Source organism: Nyctereutes procyonoides, unplaced genomic scaffold, assembly GCF_905146905.1.
Source record: "Nyctereutes procyonoides isolate TBG_1078 unplaced genomic scaffold, NYPRO_anot_genome, whole genome shotgun sequence".
Lineage (NCBI taxonomy): Eukaryota > Metazoa > Chordata > Mammalia > Carnivora > Canidae > Nyctereutes > Nyctereutes procyonoides.
Genome location: NW_026575135.1, coordinates 35,648,082 through 35,666,234, shown reverse-complemented (window position 1 = coordinate 35,666,234; position 18,153 = coordinate 35,648,082). Strand labels below are relative to the sequence as shown.

Genomic DNA, 18,153 nt, shown 5'->3' with positions numbered 1-18,153 from the left:
TACCAAGAATAAACACCTTGTGGTATCCTATCTCCCATCACATCCAGACCAATGAAGAAATCATCATCATCATAATTGTTAACATTTATTGACCAACTGCTTTGAGCTAGATGCTGTTCTAAGTGTTTTACAGGTGTTTGTTTATTCTTACAATAATGTTTTGGGGTTACTATCCCAATTTTACAGATGCTAAAATTGAAACACAGAAATATTAGATTAACTTGCCCAAAGTATTACACTTAATAAACAGTGGAGCTGGGATTTGAACTCAAGAAAGTCTGGCTCCAGGGACTATTTCTTTGTGTTGATTTTAACCTTAGTTGAATCCATGGACTTGGCCATTGTTTTAAAAAGAAGTCACTGGGGTCAGCTAGATCTAGCATAAATTAACATTCTATCTTCTAGCCAGCTGGCTTGCAATCTGTGAGGCTTTCGTTTTTATTTGGCACATGTGTGTTAGGGAAAGCCTTTCTTTTATTTTCTATCACTCTACCTTTATGCATACATTCCCAGATAGAAATATGAATAGTACTAGGCACATGATAGGTACTCAGTAAACCCTGTAATTGTGCATATGCATTTGCATCTCTGTGTATGTTTACAGCATTGTAACACATGCATGTGTGCATCTAGAGACCTACACCACAAGCAGGGTAAAGCTAAACTGCTTCTTGTTTTTCAGTTACCCTGCATAAACACTGAACACTTATTGGGCCCCCCTACCCTTCACTATGCTGAGTTGAGATTCAGGCAGAAGCTAACTCCAGTTTGCATGTACACTGGTCAAAGGGTCTCACAAGTAACTCTTCCCCACATCTAGCATGTAATATGGGCAGGTGTACATTCAGTATTCCTACATCTGAAACCCAGTCCAGAAACAATACCTGTAAGGGCCTGCTGACTTCCTTATAGAAAAGAAAATCCAAATTCTCTAAAATTGGCACTGGAAGTCAGATTACCAAATTGGGAAGGAAAGCTGGCAGAAGGGGCACCTGGGTGGCTCAGTTGGTTAAGCATCTGCCTTTGGCTCAAGTCATGATTCCAGGGTCCTGAGATCAAGCCCCATTTCCCTCCTGAGCAGGGAGCCCACTTTTCCCTCTCCCTCTGCCCCCCACTTTTGCTTGCTCTGTCTTTCTAATGCTCTCAAATAAAAAAATAAAATCTTAAAAAACAAAAGCAAGCAAGTAAGCAAGCTGGTTGAATATCGATCCTTTCCCTGAGAAAACCTAAATCCTGCTGATAGCCCCACACTGGCAGAGAAGTCCCGGCTCACTATTCAACACTTTGGCCCAAGACTGAGGTACCAGTCAACATAATATGCATAATAAATAATAAGCTAAAAAATAGCTTAAAGCATTTAAACAAGACTTTCCTAAAGGTTATGGGATTTTTCAAAGGAAATGCAGGTGAACAAGAAGAATCGTGTGAAACTAGATACTTTGAAAAAAATACTGATTCCTTCTTAGGGGTGAAAAGTGGCTCACAGGTAATATTCTGTCTACATGGAATCCTAGGGAAAGGGCTAATGCCAGGGAGTTTCTGCCTTTTAACCTGTAAGCCTGTCCCTGTTTCTCCTTCTATCCTGGGTCTGCCTGATTTATGCTCATCATGTCTGACTACCCTCTTGGTTAGGAAGAGCAGTCTGATGACATATAGAGGGCAGCCCACAGTGGCGGAAGGACAATAGGGCTAGATATGAGCAACTTAGGCTGGGATTCCCAGTCTGCCACTCCTTGTCTATGCGAGTCCACTTTAACCCCTCTGAACTTTGGTTTGCTCATTAGCTAAGTTAAGACAATTACACCTGCCCTTCAGTAGAGCAATGGTGTGTAGAAGAGATAATATCTATAAAGAGCCAGGCACTCGTATAGAGTATCTATAATCGTTGGCATATAGATACAAAGTCATTATATCACACCATCTTCCAGGACATCACAAAATAAGGAGGCTTATTCTCATTTTGAGGAACCTAGGAACAACCTGGCAGTTGTTCAAGGAGTTGAGATAGAAAGGTATGTAGGAAACATAGTGTAATGGATAATTAGCCTATATCCAAGCACTAGGAGAGGATGCTTATTATATTCTTCTAGCATTTTCTTTTTCTTTTTTTTTTTTTTTTTTTTTTTTTTTTGCTACTGTTTCTGTTCTGGTAAAAGAGAGAAATCTGTATGCTCTCTATGCTTATAGTTCCCAGAGAGTATTGGACAACCTTCCAAAGTGGTGTTGAATAGGAGATGAATTAAGGAGTATTTGGAAGGCTTCGACCTGGGCAACACAGAGTGTTTACAGATGGAAACTTCTCAGAATGGAAGAGAGAATCAAATGGGAAATGCCTCCAGGGTCAATATCAGGACCACAGCTGTGAATAACGCTACATGTAAAAGTCATAAGCACATGAAATACAGTTTCCAAGTTTGCAGCAACCATAAAAACTGGAAGCAGGGCAGATAGAGAAGAAATCAGTTTCAGTTTGGTTTGGCTCATTTCCTTTGTAGAACTAAAGGCAGTGGGGATGACAAATGTTTTTCCCCGTTGAAAACTGGACAAATAGCAAGTCAGAGGAAAGGGGGCCATCCCAGTAAATACATAAGCCTGGGGTTGGGGTGGGGGGGGAGTATTGAAGGTCAATATAAAGGTCACAGAGCATCAGAGGACACAAGACAGTGACAAGCAGGTGGCACAAGTGAGGCACTGACTATTCCCTTACAGGTTAGGAGGGTCTCCAAAGATCCCCCTAGTGGTTAATTAATTCTTCTTAGAAAAGCAATCAGAAAGAAAGAAAGAAAGAAAGAAAGAAAGAAAGAAAGAAAGAAAGAAAGAAAGAAAGAAAGAAGAAGGAAAGAGAGAGAGAGAGAGAGAGAGAGAGAGAGAGAAAGAAAGAAAGAAGGAAGAGAAAGAAAGAAAGGAAGGAGGAAGGAAGGAAGGAAGGAAGGAAGGAAGGAAGGAAAGAAGAAAAGAAAAGAAAAGAAAAGAAAGAAGAAAGAAAGAAGGAAGGAAGGAAGGGAGGGAGGGAGGGAGGGAGGGAGGGATCCCTGGGTGGCTCAGCGGTTTGGCGCCTGCCTGCCTTCGTCCCAGGGCGTGATCCTGGAGTCCTGGGATCGAGTCCCACATCGGGCTCCCTGCATGGGGCCTGCTTCTCCCTCTGCCTGTGTCTCTGCCTCTGCCTCTGCCTCTGTCTCTCATGAATAAATAAATATATAAAAAAAGAAAGAAAGAAAGAAAGAAAGAAAGAAAGAAAGAAAGAAAGAAAGAAAGAAAGAAAGAAAGAAAGAGAAAGAAAAGACAATTCTAAAAAAAGGCATAGTTCTGAAACTGTGGTTAACTTTGTTCTATAAATGAAGCACTGAAACAAACCAGAAGTGAAAATTCTTCCATATTCTAGGATTCTAGGTCCAGGTCAGTGAACTTTTCTTGTAAAGGGCCAAATAATAAACATTTTAGGCTTTGCAGGTCATCCTATCTTTGTCCCAACCGTTCATTTCTGCCATTGTAGCATAAAAGCAGTAATAGAAAGCCGTTCCAGCGGCATGGTGGCGCTCCAATAAAACTCTATTGACAAAAGCAGGTGGCAGCTGACCAGAGTTTGATCCTTCTCCCAGGTAAATAGGAAATCAAGTCAGAGTCATTTCATGCAGAGGTTGATAGTTCAAAATGAATTACCCAGCTAGCAAATAAAACTACAAATATTAGCAAATTCAAGATTTCATGAGTTGCTAAAGAGAAAGAAGTTGAAGAGTTTGGCAGAAAGTATTAGGACAGGGTTAAGAATGTGTGGTCAGGTGGCCTTTCCCATTCCAAGAATATTTTCTATACTTCCACCTGGAGCAATCGTGAAGCTTCCAGCATCAAATAAATTTTGGTTGGCAATTGCATTAAAAACAACCAAAGTTATAAAAAGCTGCTCTAGCCAAATGGTGATATGAAACTCTTCATGAACCTCAAATCTGTTCCCCAAAATATCTGTACAAATCAAAACTCTCCCTTGCAAGTCTCTAGGCTACTATAATTTTTGGTTTCAGGAAAAAAAAAAAAAAAAAAACCTCTTGCTCACAGAGGAGGTCTTCTCACAGCATTTTTTTTTCCTTCAGCTTTAAGCTATTTAAAATCTAGAATATTCTTGTTAGTGATTATCCATTTCCCTGAGTAACTACAAACTTTGGCATAAATTACCCCCCACCAAAAATGAGGCCAAACCACATGCCTTCCAGTTATTTAAAATCCAGAATATTCTTGTTAGTGATTGTCCATTTCCCTGAGTAACTACAAACCTTGGCACAAATTACCCCCCACCAAAAATGAAGCCAAACCACATGCCTTACTATTAGGCCCCAGCGGATGCCTGGATATGGTTTTCTTAAAAGGTCAAAGGTCACTACTCATTCCTGATTCTACTATGCACTAGCTGAACAAGTTAATTCTCTGAGCTTTTGCTTCCTCTCTCAAAAGGGATGAAAATATCAATCTAATCACATGACCATGAGAATAAAATTATAGAAAGCTTATATACCTGTGTAATAAGTACCAGCCCTTACTGTCCCTTTGTGGTAGATTTGATGATCCTAATCTTAAAGGTTCCAAGGCAGGGGGAAAAAAATCTGCATTTCAGGGTAAGTAAAAGTCCTCAGCAGCTCCTCCCAGGAGTTTGGAGCTGATGTTCTCTGCACAGCCTTTCACCTCACATACTTGCTTGTAAGCTCACTTTTTCCCAAATTTCATTCCTTTATTCTCTATATCTTTTTTGTTTTTGCATGTTCTAACATTTCAGTATATAGTTCATAGCTGTATGAAAATATGTAGTTGTACTTATTTAGAGATTTCTGAGTCAAGACTGAAGCTGAGCCAGTTGCCAACCCAGTGTGCCATATGGCCTCAGCCTCTGCTCCTCTTTTCCACCCCCACCAAGGTAAAGGTACTGCAGCTCACTCCCTGCTTGCTCACACAGCAGACTCCTTGTCCCTCCCTGTGCGCCTCATTGATGTTTTTATTTATTTATTCATGAGGGACATAGGCAGAGAAAGAAGCAGGCTCCATGCAGGGAGCCCTATGTGGGACTCGATCCCGGGACTCCAGGACCACACCCTGGACCGAAGGCAGGCACTAAACTGCTGAGCCACCCAGGGATCCCCCTCATTGATGTTTTATTCCGGGAAAGCTCTACATTTCTCAGTCATTTACCCTTGTCAGAACAGTTTATCACAACATTCAGAATACATATACTCAGACTTGGAGAATGAATCATAATGGCGATGGTCATGTCAATCACAACAGCAACAACCTGTGCTTCCATAGGTTTTACCACATCAGGCACTCATCTGCATTCTTTATTTATGTTTTGAGAGAGAGAGAGAATGCTCGCAGGAGTGATGGGAAGAGAAGGGGGAAAGAGAGAGAATCTTGAGCAGGCTCCACGCCCAAAACAGAGTCTAAAGCCAGGCTCGATCTCATGACCCTGAAATCATGACCTGAGCCAAAACCAAGAGTCGGAAGCTTAACTGACTGAGCCCATCATCTATATTCTTTAAACACTTGAGCTCAGGTAGCATACACACAACAACCCTAGATAGGTGCTATAATTCCCCTCATTCTACGGATAAGGAAACTGTGACACTGTGAGATACATGACCTGCCCAAGGTTACAGAGTGACTAAGTGGTAAAGCTGGAGTTGGGACCTAGGCAGTTTGCCTTCAGCATCTGTGCTCTTAACCACTATGCTGTGTTGTCAGTAGGAACATTTTTAGCTTCATTTCTCTGAAGATAACTAAACAAGTATCTATTCAGCATGCCAGCCCTGTACTGAATACTGAGGAGGGAATCATGAAAGAAGCAAAAGAGTCTCAGCCCTTGCAGTATTTCCAATCGAACTAAAGAAACATCATAGAATAGAAAGAGTTTTATAGTACAGTTTAGAACAACTTTGAAAGATCGGGAAAGGGAGAAATCCCATGGAACATGGTAACACAGAACATAGGACTTAACTCATTCTTAATGGAATGGGAGAATTTGGAAGGATAGATGGGAGGAGAAAGAGCATGAATTCATCCCCAAGCTAATGACAAGGAGAGTCAAAGAAGCCACCTTGACTAGAGAAACAAGTTAGTGTTGGGATGTGGGATAGGTAATTTTGCAAAGATGAGTGGAAAATACTATTCTAAAGAGAAAGGATTTTCCTATAAGCTCCAGCATCCAGTCCTGTGTTGAGACCTAACATGGATTAAGAATGCTTGCCTGTCGGAGCAGAAGGCCTGAGATGGTGCAATATGATGACCCAGGTAGCAAATGGGTATCTCTGTGTCCAGAGCTTTAAAATTTCCTCTTGAAAAAAAATTTTAAAAAAAAAATAAAAAATAAAATAAAATAAAATAAAATAAAATTTCCTCTTGAAAAGGAGGAGTTCCAAAATGGTAACATAGGTTAGCACCACCTACATCATTTTTAAAAATACCAGTTTTTTCACTGCATTTGGTGTTGAAGCTGATTTATTTTTTAGCTTAGAAAACAGTAAGAATGGGTCTTACTGCTTTATTTGATCCTCATAGAAACTGTTTGCAGTACTATCCTCAATTTGAAGAAAGGACTCAGAGGCTCAGAGCTGAAAAGTTCACCCAAGACCTCCACATGCCTCTGTTTCTTCTGATTGAAGTCAGAAGCCTTCCTCTCCACAGCAGCTTCATTTGGTCATGGAGGTCACTTTGAGAGACAGCCCTCAGACGAGACAGTGGTGTTCATAGTGGAGCCAAGGGTTCAGGAGGCATCACAATGCCACCTCACTCACAGAATGCTAGAGACTTTCTTTAGGACACCCAGAGCTGCCTTTTTTTCAACTCCGCACACTTTCTCACTGTACATTACAAATGCAGAGGAGAAAGCCTCACCTCAAGGAGCTTGGACTTGGTAGGACTGGCCCATGGACACTTTGTCTGGGTCCTACTCACAAGGTGGACAAGGGCCGTACTTATGTAACAAAACAATTGTTTTTACTCTCTTAGCAGCTAGAATGCTCGGGAAGACAGGCTGTCACAAAGCAGCTCACAAGTAAAGGCCATCAGAAAAGCAAAACTCCTTTATTTTCCAGCTAACTGTATGATCAAAGAAATAAAGCAGTAAGTTTTAGCTCAGTAAACCAAAAGGGAAGTGGGGCATGGGTATGGGAGAAAAGCAGCTAGTATTAATATACCTAATGTGACCACAGGACCATTTTCTGTGTAGGCCTTAATTATGCCCCATTCCATGTCCCCTCATTCTCTGATTCCTTAAATTCCAAAACAACCCCAGAGAGATCTTTCTGGTTTTGCTTGGAAAGCAGCTCTATGTTTCTGTGTCTGCGCATTCTAAAACAGGCCTGTCAAATCTGAAGATGAAATTCAAGCTGACAGAAATCAGCTACTAACCAATTAAGTTAAATTAATAGAGCAGACGCCTGAAATACAAAGAAAAAAATTTTTTTCAGGAATCTCTCTCCCTGGATGCCAGGCTAGATAGAGTAGATGAAAACCAATCTCAGGCTTCACAGGGAAGCCCTTTCCTTTGCCTTGTTGTATTTCCTAGAGAGCCCTTTATGGGAACCCACTCCAGAACTGCTGCTCCCCCTGGTGGCAGCCTCCAAACCCCCATCTACCAAAGTTTAGGACATACCAAAGACCTGATAAATTGAATTAAAAAAAAAAAAAAAAGAAGAAGAAGAAGAAAAGAGTGCTAGACCAAGAATCTCTATTTCAAATTCAACTCTGCAAACAAATAACTCTGTAGCTCCTTTGAGCTAAAGAGTTCAGTTTTATGAGTGTAAATAATTTGTAAGTATATGTAATAAGTTCAGATTCTGTCCCCTGTAGGTTTTGTCTTAAATTAATATTTAAGACTCTTTTTATGAAGGCAAAGACTTAATCTTCTTTGTCTTTGTATATACATTTTATGGAATAAAAAAACATGCAAATGGTAAATCTCAAGGTCTAGGTTCATTCCTTTCCACTCCCACTATTCCCATCCTAATACAGACCTGTTTGGCTTTTAGCCTGGTGTGAAGGCTCTCCTCCTCTTCATCACCTCTGTGGGAATATTTTCCAAGCTTCAGACCTGCTCAGAAAGCATTATGGCTCACTCAGTAGTACCTGTGCCTGGAGGAACTACTAACCGGTACACCCACCTTTAAAAATGGGTGGCTCAGGCTTGGCAGTGGGTTTTGTACCTCCTACATGAGATCAGGCAGATAGAATGGCTTTATGGGGAAAAAATGATCTGAATATGAAGATCTAATAAATTGTCTGGGGGCTACAGAGAATTGGTTAATAGCATGTGCCCTTTCCTCCCTTTCTGACAATCTTTACCACTCCTGTCCTTCCTCTCATTTAATTCTTCACTCAGAGTGTCCAACATTACCAACAAAAGCATCATTGGAAATGCCAAAAGATGGTCTGAAACTTCCTTATATACCTTAGTTTTACAGCTTCCGCTGCTGAATGGGAAAACCTACTTCAGTTGGATTTTAGAAGTTGATAAGCTGAAATGTAGGAAGGTGAAGGGATTTGCCTGTGGTGACTATTTAAACAATAGCAGGGCCAAAATAAGGTTCAGAAGGCCAGTCTCCTAGCCTCCTGCTCTGAGTGTTCAATTCAAGGAACCTTTTTGAAGGGAAGAAAGAAGGGGTAATGGTTTTAGGGATGCAGCTATCCCAATGGACTTGGGAATTTAGCAAATTCTAATCCTTGACTTTTGAGAGCAGTAAAACAATAACAATGGACTAAACTCAATCATTATGAGTAGTCAGTTCTATTGAAATTTTATTAAGCCTGCTTTTATTATTGCTGTTTGGAAATCATTATGGAGGCATACATGTTCCTGAGACATCATAATGATTTAAATCATAAAGTAAATTTTTAATTTTTTTAAATCTGAAACAGCCTAAATACTTGAGGAAATTTAGCGACCATAATATGTTGTATCTGTTAAGATTCTCTTTTAAGATAGTGATGTTATTACATATTATGTGGTTTATCAAAGATAAGAAGTGTTATAGTCATCTTTCTCTTATTAGCTTCTTTGAAACAGACTAATGTGTACTCGTCTGAGAAAAATCACTTCACATTTAATGAATGTGTGAGTGAAAGAGTGGATGTGTTCTACCCCAGTCTCTCGTGGCCTCCCTCCCACCCCTCACAAAACTCCAGCTAAAGTCCAGTGTCACTTTTGTGGTGACTGTCCTCAACAGTTGTGGCGATGGTGTGGAATGGCACCGAATCAAACACAGACCATCCAGAAACTTCCCTTTAGCTTAGGTTTTCTATTTCCTTCCCCATTTTTACCAAAACTGAAGTAGATTGAGGACTGATACACATAAGCCTTGCTTTGCCTCTTTCCTGCCTTTCCTCTGACAAGAGGTAAGAATAAGCAATGCAATTGGCCCAAGGCCAAAAATGGAGTTGAGAAGCATGGTCCATTGCCAGACTGGTTGCCCACCTGAGAATAACTAAGAGCTGACAAGAGGCATTGCCGAAGTGCTCATACCCATAGAGTCTGGAGAGGACCCAACAGGAGAGATAGTGAAGAAAGAAAATAATTGTATAGTGGGGGAGAACATGTTGCTAGGGCAGGAGGTCTGACTCCTAGTCTTAATTTTACCAAGTCTCATGAGTTCATCTAACATTTTTATGCTTTCCCTCCCAACCTTTCCTAAAAAAATGACCCTTGTTTAAAGCTTACTTCCTGCAGGTAGATGTTAACATGATATAAGGTGAACAGATCTTTGGGTCTTTTGAAACCAGGGAGGTGAAAATTATCACAAAGATGGAAATGACTGACTCTAGAAGCCCATAAACCACCTGTAAGGCATTGCTGTGCCACTGAATGGTTTGCTGACATATGCTGGCCCTTGACAGGTCCGGGCACTAGATCTCTGAGCTTCCTGTCATGTCCACCTCCCTGCCCTTCTGGATTCCCACCTCCACCTACACGATCCAGTTGTCATCCTCCACCTACATGATCCAGTTGTCATCAGCCTTACCAAATCGCTGAAACATCTGCTTCAAGTCATCATCAGTCACTAATCTGCTTAACTGCTATGATGTAGCAGATGGTTCTTAGAAATGGCATACATCCAAAAAGAACCAACAGACTAAGATTGGAGCAGGTTTTGAAGCTCTTGCTAGGATGAGAATTACTCACAATGTAATTCTTATAATTCTTTTCAGGAAAAGCAAAGTGTCTGAACTGGATGGTGATTATTCTGGAATTCTCTACCATTGCCCTGAAGGGCAGGCTTTGCCTTCATTTTATCAGGCACCTTCTCTACAAAGGGTCCTTTATTAAGTATTATGGGAAACAATAAGATCTGGGTTTTATACCCCATAATGTTTACAGACTAATGAAGGTAATAGATGTATATATGACTACTGCGAATTGAGAGGTAGTTAGACATACAATTTCCTTCAAATATATACACCAGGATCCTCTCAACCAATATTTGACTCTTGGCTTCCTCTTACACACCTCCAAGCCTTTACTCCAGATGCCTTACTCCATGTCTGGAAGCCCTGCCTACTTTCCACCATCCAACCAAGCTGTACTCCTCCTTTATGATTTTTCCTTTTCCTTAATAAGCCTTTCCCAAATCCAAAAGCACATTCATTGTAACGTCCCCTCTCAGTCATGATGTGGGTGTTATATGTATTCGGCAAACATATGCTGTCGACTCCAACTGGTATTTTTAGATCAAATAATCAACAAGCTGTATAGGTAATCAAAAGCCTCATTTGGGGTTGCTGTCAGAATTACATCAATCAAAGTGGCAAGAAAGCCCGGGTTCCTGAGTGTCACTGTGGCTGGTTTGTCTCTGTTTTAGAACAGGGTTCCAGGAGCACCTGAGTGGCTCCGTTAAGTGTCCGACTCTTGATCTCAGCTCAGGTCTTGATCTAAGGGTCATGAGTTCAAGCCCCATGCTGGGCACAGAGCCTGCTTTAAAGGCCTACTGCCTTACCAGTATTGAATGCCAAAAAGGAGTCAAATGACCTGATCAGGTCTCCATTTCTTTTCTGTTGCTCCAGGATTCTTCTACAGCCAGATGATTCCTTACAGATCCTGGCACCAGTGGAAGCTGATGTGGGTTTCTACACTTGTAATGCCACAAATGCCTTGGGATATGACTCTGTCTCCATTGCCGTCACATTAGCAGGTAACATGAAAATCTTGTGTAGTTCGATTCAGAATGAAACCATTATTGAGTGTGTGCCTACCACATGCCCAGCAGGCCCAGGAACACATAGATAGATGAGATTCATACCCTGCCTTCAGAGAGATTATAACCTATAGTTAAAATTAAATGGAGATGAGGTATATTAGGAGGGAGAATGAAATAAGTACTATAAATAACCTGAATGTGCAAGAACATTCATTCCATCTGGGATATATTAGAGTCAGAATGAGTAGATTTTGATAAGCAGAGATGGGGGAAATATTCCAGGAAGAAAGAACAACATGAACAAAGGAGTTGTGTACAAGTTCCATGTTAAGGAACACGAGTCATGACCTGAGATCATTGAATGCTCTTTTGAGATCCTGTCATTTCTGTGTTACACCTGTTGCAAAGAAGACTTTAAGACTCACAGGTAGTTAGAATTCTGTGGTCAGGATTTGGAGCAGGAGTGTTCTGTCCAATTCTGTTTTATTTCAACCTCTTGTTCTACTGCACCTGCCAATACTTTCCCTTTATCCATAGGGTTAGAAAACATTCTACACATGATGACTTAAGAAAACTGCTGTGCAGAGTACAGGGCCTCCAAGGTTGTGGTCTTGTCATCATGTACTTTATAAAACCTCTCTTAACATAGGACACAATCCTTGCCTTTGAAACTAAAAAAGACCTTAGGTACCAACTGTACCAGTGCCCTCATTTCTTAGAGGCCAGCTCACCTGAGGTCATGTAGCCACTCAGCTAGTTGTAGAGATAAGGGGACTGAGGCCTCCTGAATCCCAGCTCATTGTTCCCTCCACTTCCCCAATGATCCTCCCAAAGTACGATCCTTTTACTCAGATCTGGGCCATACAGTCTTTCTGGCAGTATGTTGCATGTGTTCCTATTTATTCTTTTCAATTGCTGCTCCCGTCAGATGATTCAGTAGATGCTAGAAAAGCCAACATCACCCCACACTGACCTCATCGGTCCATGCTAGGATTATGTTGTCACACTGTTCTCTAGTCACACATGCTACTCCCTTGCATACCTGTTTAGCAACAGTATTTCTGCCCCCATGACCTAAGGCTGCTCTGGAAAGGGACCTTTAGCAGGAGGCTTTCCAGGGAAGATAAAAGTCAGCAGTGAATAAGGCAAGCTGAGATTATCCTGGGGTGGATTAAAGACTGATATTATTAATGCCCCCCCTTTTTAGTGAGTAGAACATTTGCTTTACTCCTAATGTATTCCAGTTACGGTCTTTATTCCCCTCTTTATACAGAGTCCAGATGCTCAGCACCAATCTCCTAAAATCTCTTCTGCCTTCCACACTTCAACCTGCCTTAGCAAGGGCACTGCTGACATCCTTCCAATTGCTGGCAAATAATGGCTTTTACAGGATTAAGTCTCTTGTTTATGTTTATCCAGATATGGTTCAGCTCCATTACAGACTAAATACCCTTTGTTCACCTGAATTTAATACGATTAATGGAAACCTGTCTGGAATGAAGTAAGGCAATTGTAACATCAGACTTGTCTTCAGCTCTTTGAAGAAGCCCTATTGGAGGCTGCCAAAGTGTTCAAAGCCAGGAAAGAGAGAGCAGCCAAACAGACACTGGGGAATGGGAGGAAGAGGCTGGCCAATGAAGTAGATCACAACCACCACACTTAGGGCTTATGGGACTATGTCCTTGAATTTCAGTGCTGGGCTTTGTTTAGGTCTGCTGGTGAATCTAATAGTCCCACTAAAAAATAAGCTTCAAAATGTATTTTAATTAGTTGCCTTAAGATTGCAGTTGTGTCTTTAGCTGGGATTATCATCTATACTCAAGGCATACCAGATCCTATTCTTCTTCTTCTTTTTTTAATTTATTTATTCATGAGAGACAGAGGGGGTGGGGGGACGCAGAGACACAGGCAGAGGGAGATGCAGGCTCCATGCAGGGAGCCCAACGTGGAACTCGATCCCGGGTCTCCAGGATCCCACCCTGGGCCAAAGGTGGCACTAAACCGCTGAGCCACCGGGGCTGCCCCCAGATCCTATTCTAAACACACCCCCGACCAAGTACTGAAGGGCCTTTAGCAATAACTAAGGCCTGATGCTCCATGATGCTTACAGACTAGTGAAGGCAACAGATGCATACAGGACCACCTAGAATGGGGAGGTACTTACCGTTTCCTTCAAAGGTATGTTTCAAGATCCTGTGTAGTGATGTATAAAATACCACCCACATAATACACTACATTTAAGGGAAAAATGAGTGTCAAGCATTTCAGAATTTGTTTACCCATTATACTGCTTCCCATGAACAAACCATATAACCTCACTGAGTGTTCATTCTCATCTATAAAAATGAAATTAATAATATCTTATGGGATTGTGTATTAAATGAGATGGCATGTGTGAAAAAGCACTTAGCCCAATGCCAGGCACGTAGTTCACACTCAATAATTGCTGCGTTTTCTTTCTCTAGCTTTTCTAAAATGAAACGCATCCTGAAAGCAATTCTAAAATGTGTAAAACATTAGTCCAACTTGGCTTCCATGTATTTTTCATTAGAAGTCTTCACACTGAAATTTTTCGAGTTTGGATTTAGGAACCAGTTCAGCTCACTTGCAATCTAATCTTCATGGTAAATCTCTGTGCTTCCGTACTTCCAAAAACATTGCAGTTTTTGCTTTGGCTTCTGTATGGATTTTAGACTAGAAGGGGGGGAAATCTTTTTGAGGTTCAAGATACTCAGGTGTCTCCATGATTTTGTAAGGAAGGTATAAATTTTGGTCTTCCAGTGTGCCTGAGATTGACCAGAAGTGGGGAAACTTGTTCATAATAATTCACAAGAGCAGGCACAGCAAGACAGTTAAGCCTGCGGGCTCAGTAGCCTGTAGTCTGGATTGGAATCCTGGCTCTGTCACTTCCTGACTGTATAATCTCAAGCAACTTCTTTGCTCTCTCTGACTTGGCTTCTTCATTTGTTAAATGGTAAAAGAAGTAGTACTTGATTCAGACGTTTGGGTGAAGATTGAGTACATTCATTCATATGCTTATAATTGTGCACTCAATATTTGTTAGCTACTATTATTGTGAAGATAATGCACAAAACAAAAGCCAAGTTATTTTTACAGTAGGGGAGACTCCTTTTCAGAAACCAGAATGCTCACAAACGCTTTGTAGAGCACCTCACCTTCCATGTCTCCATGCCAGCCTGAGAAGTTGAATTAACCATCTGTGAAAGGCTAGACTTCCTGGATTCGGAGCCAGGCGGACAGCTTGTGGTAGGGAATATTTCACATGGCCCTGTTGTATGTTCCTTGGCCCACAACCAGACCTCTTCCATTGAGTTGTCCCGTCCTCTGGATTGACTGTGTTGTCAGTTCTGCCTCTCAGATTCATTTTGGGTCCATCGCTACTCTGTACACAATTTTTCTTTAAATATGTAAACACCATTCAGCTTCAGGCATGCTAGTACTGCCAAACCCTTCCTTGGTCTTCCATATTTGGGCTTGTAAAATATTATCTTTAGTATCCTTTTGTTTTTCTCCACACTCATCCATTACATATTGATTTATTTGTAAGTCTCAGAGATTTGAGAGTACTTTGCAAGTACTTTGCTAGTGTGTCTCTGCTTGGAAATGGCCAGCATTTCCTTGTCACCCTCACTGGTTCAGAATGGAAGCTCACAGCCCAGGTAAACACAGGGCCTCAAAATTCCTTCCTGTCCTGAACTGATTTAATTAAATGCCTCTTTCACTGATCAGAATGTAGATGACAGTAACATACAGTGGATGGTATGGCAATAAGGGGTAGGAAGGAGTATAAGAATGTCCCCAAAATGTCACATCCCTAACATTTTGAAGTACTGATTGCTGTAAACCAGTTATAGATGATTCTAGGTGAAGGAGGGTTTCAGGTGTACACAGAGATGGGCACAAAGACGGGAGAGCCATTGCGACTAGTCAGATTCAACACTCAGCCAGGTTGCTCAGAAACCTTCCCATCTGAATGGCAAAGGCAGGGTTTTGAAGGAAAGCAGTAGTTTCCTGGTAAATTGTTTCAGTCTGGATCCATGGAGGTTAGCTCTACTTACCAATGCAGATGAGTCCTATCCAGGTGTAGACCATGGATGAGGTCATAGCCATAAGGGAAACGTTTTTGGTTGTCATTGATTTTATAAGATCACAAAAGAGATACTGTAAGGCCTGCCTGACATCATCACTGGAAAATGAGAAGAAGATGAGGGATGAGCATATCTTTCATTGAAAGGAGAGAATACAGATGAGCTCATCTGAAGTTTTCACAGGAAGAGAGAGACAGAAAATATTTCTCCTTTCCTGGCATGCTTTTCTGCTTTTTTATGAGTTGAATAGCTGACACATACTGTGTCTAATAAAGAGATCACAGAAAATAAAATAAAAGGAAAATAAAAATAAAAGGCAGTTGTCCTTGAAATTCTTCTTTCTCTACCCTCCCCATCATGATTTAGTAGCTGTAATAAAAGGCAAGCAGTTTTCTAAGGTTCTTATAACATAAGTCATTTCAGATTGGCATTTCTGAAATTTTTATCCAGCAATTCTATTAACCAGAGGTGGACTTTGCTTCACAGACAGTTAGACTCAGAGAGGGTCCTGTCACCAGTGGCAAAGACAGAAAAAGGAAGGTTTTCTCCAGTGCACTAGATCAAAGGGAAAGGTAGACAAGTTTGGCTATATTTCAGATGGTGCTCTGAACAACAGGGTAATGGCCGTTGACTAATCCAGCCTGCCATCAAGGGATTTTATGTTCCTAAGTTTTGTTCAGTATCTACAAATGTGAGGCATGCCCACTAAAGAGCCCTAGCTTTTATAGAATAGATAAGAATATAGCAGGAGAATCCTACCAACTTCCTCTGTTCCTCAGTAGACTAAAGGAAACAAAGAAGTACCAATGATCCAAGCTAGCCCATCTCAGATTCTGAAAAAGTGATTCTCATGTCTATCCAAAGGAATGAGGGAAGGATGCGTGGTTGGGGAGATAGTGGAATATAGCATATCCTGAGTTAGTTGTTTCTAGGAGAGGCTGCAGCATTACATGATTGTACTATGTATGAGGTCCCTTTTGTCAAGAATTCTGCACTGGAACATGTAAAAGAAGTGAGGACAGCACCACTTGCTGCCTCAGTTTTCCAAGGAATTATCAACTTCAACTGAATCATTAGAGGAGGTGGCATGGCATGCTGGCATTGGCAAAAGATATCTTTAGAGAATGGTATTGAAAACTATTGAGAGAGGGGAGGGAAGCCATACAGCCTGGGAATGTTCCAAAGAGGAGTGTAAGCCATGACCATTTTCAAAAGACCCTGCAAAAAAAAAGACCCTGCAATATTTACGCTAAAGTCACACCAACTGAACAGGATAGCAAGGCCAAAGAAATTTCAATTCCCTCTCATTTTTTGTGCCAGATAATTAGTAGTCACAATGGTTTTGGCTCAGATGGTGGTCTCAGGGTCCTGAGATTGAGCCCCACATCTGGCTCCATGCTAAACATGGAGTCTGCTTGAGATTCTCTCTTCCTCTCCCTCTGCCCCTCCTGCTCTCTAAAATCAATCAATAAATAAAAAAAAGAATCGATAAAAAGATTTATTGAGATATAATTCACATATTACACAAGTCAGCTGTTTACAGTATACAATTCAATGGCTTCTAGTACATCCAACACCATGCTCTTTTTAGAGCATTTTCATTATCCCAAAAATAAACCCCAAGCCTCTTAGCTATCAGTCCCCAATCCTCCCATTTCCCCCTGCTCTAGGCAACCACTGATACACTATGTGTCCATTGATCTGCCTGTTCTGGATGTTTCATATCAATGGAATCATACAACACTAGTCATTTGTTACCAACTTTCATTTAGCATAGTTTTTTAGCATCATCCACGATGTAGCATATATGCTAAATTTTTTATGGTGGAATAATATTCTGTTGTATGAATATACCACATTTTAGTCATTCATCATTTGATGTATATTTGGATTTATTTTACTTTTTGGCTATTGTGAATAATGTTGCAGTGAACGTTCATGTGCAAGTTTTTGTATGGACATATATTTTCCTTCTCTTCCACCTCCACTGCCATATACCCTCCTCTTCCACCTGGAAGTGGAATTGCTGGCTCACGGGCCACATTTGGATTTAACTTTTTGGGAAATTACCAACTGTGTTCCAAAGTAGCTTCACCATGGTACATTTCCACTAGCAACGTATGAGGGTTCCAGTTTCTCCACATCCTCAACAATGCTTATCATCCTTTTTTTATTACTATTATAACCAGGCTCACAAATGAGAAGTAATATTTCACAGTGATTTTAATTTATATTTCCCTAATGATTAATGATGTCAAGTATCTTTTTTGTGCTCATTGGTCACTTATATAATTTTTTTGTTGTGGTTATAACTTTGTTAAAACAACACAAGCATATAATCTGACAGTTCTCTAGGTCAAGAGTTTAGTATAGTCTCACAGGATAAAATCAAGATGTCAACAGCCTGCATCCCTTTCTGAAAGCTCTAGGGGAGGATGCTTTTTTTTTTTTCTTTTTTTTTCCTCAGTTGGGTTGTTGGCAATACTTAGTTCCTTGTAACCTAGGACTGTGGTCCCTGTTTCGTTACTGACTATAAACTGAGTGCCATTCTAGAGGCTACTGTATTCTTTGGCATTTGGCTCTCTTTATCCATTTTTAAAGCTAGAAATGGTGGACTGAGCCATTCTCATGTTGCTTCTGTCTGACAAACTTCCTATGTCTCCCTCTTCTGATTTTAAGAGCTCATATGATAGGCTGGGCCCACCTAAATACTTAAAATAATCTCCCTATTTTAAGGTCAGCTGATTAGCAGCCTTAGTTTCCTTTTTGCCATGTAGCATAACATAGACAGTTTTTCCAAAAGTTAGGTTGTAGACATCTTGGGAAGGACAGAGCATTATTCTGCCTACCATACCCTGTCTGAAGGGCACAGCTCA

The 18,153-nt window shown here is 40.9% G+C and overlaps 1 protein-coding gene across 1 annotated transcript in view; it reads left to right on the top strand.

Moving 5' to 3' along the window:
• The window catches only part of ADAMTSL1 (ADAMTS like 1), a 379,096-nt gene that overhangs the window by 263,738 nt on the left and 97,205 nt on the right, over nucleotides 1-18,153 (top strand). The window contains 1 exon segment of the mRNA XM_055302598.1: nucleotides 11,035-11,162. Coding sequence (XP_055158573.1) covers nucleotides 11,035-11,162 — 128 coding nt within the window.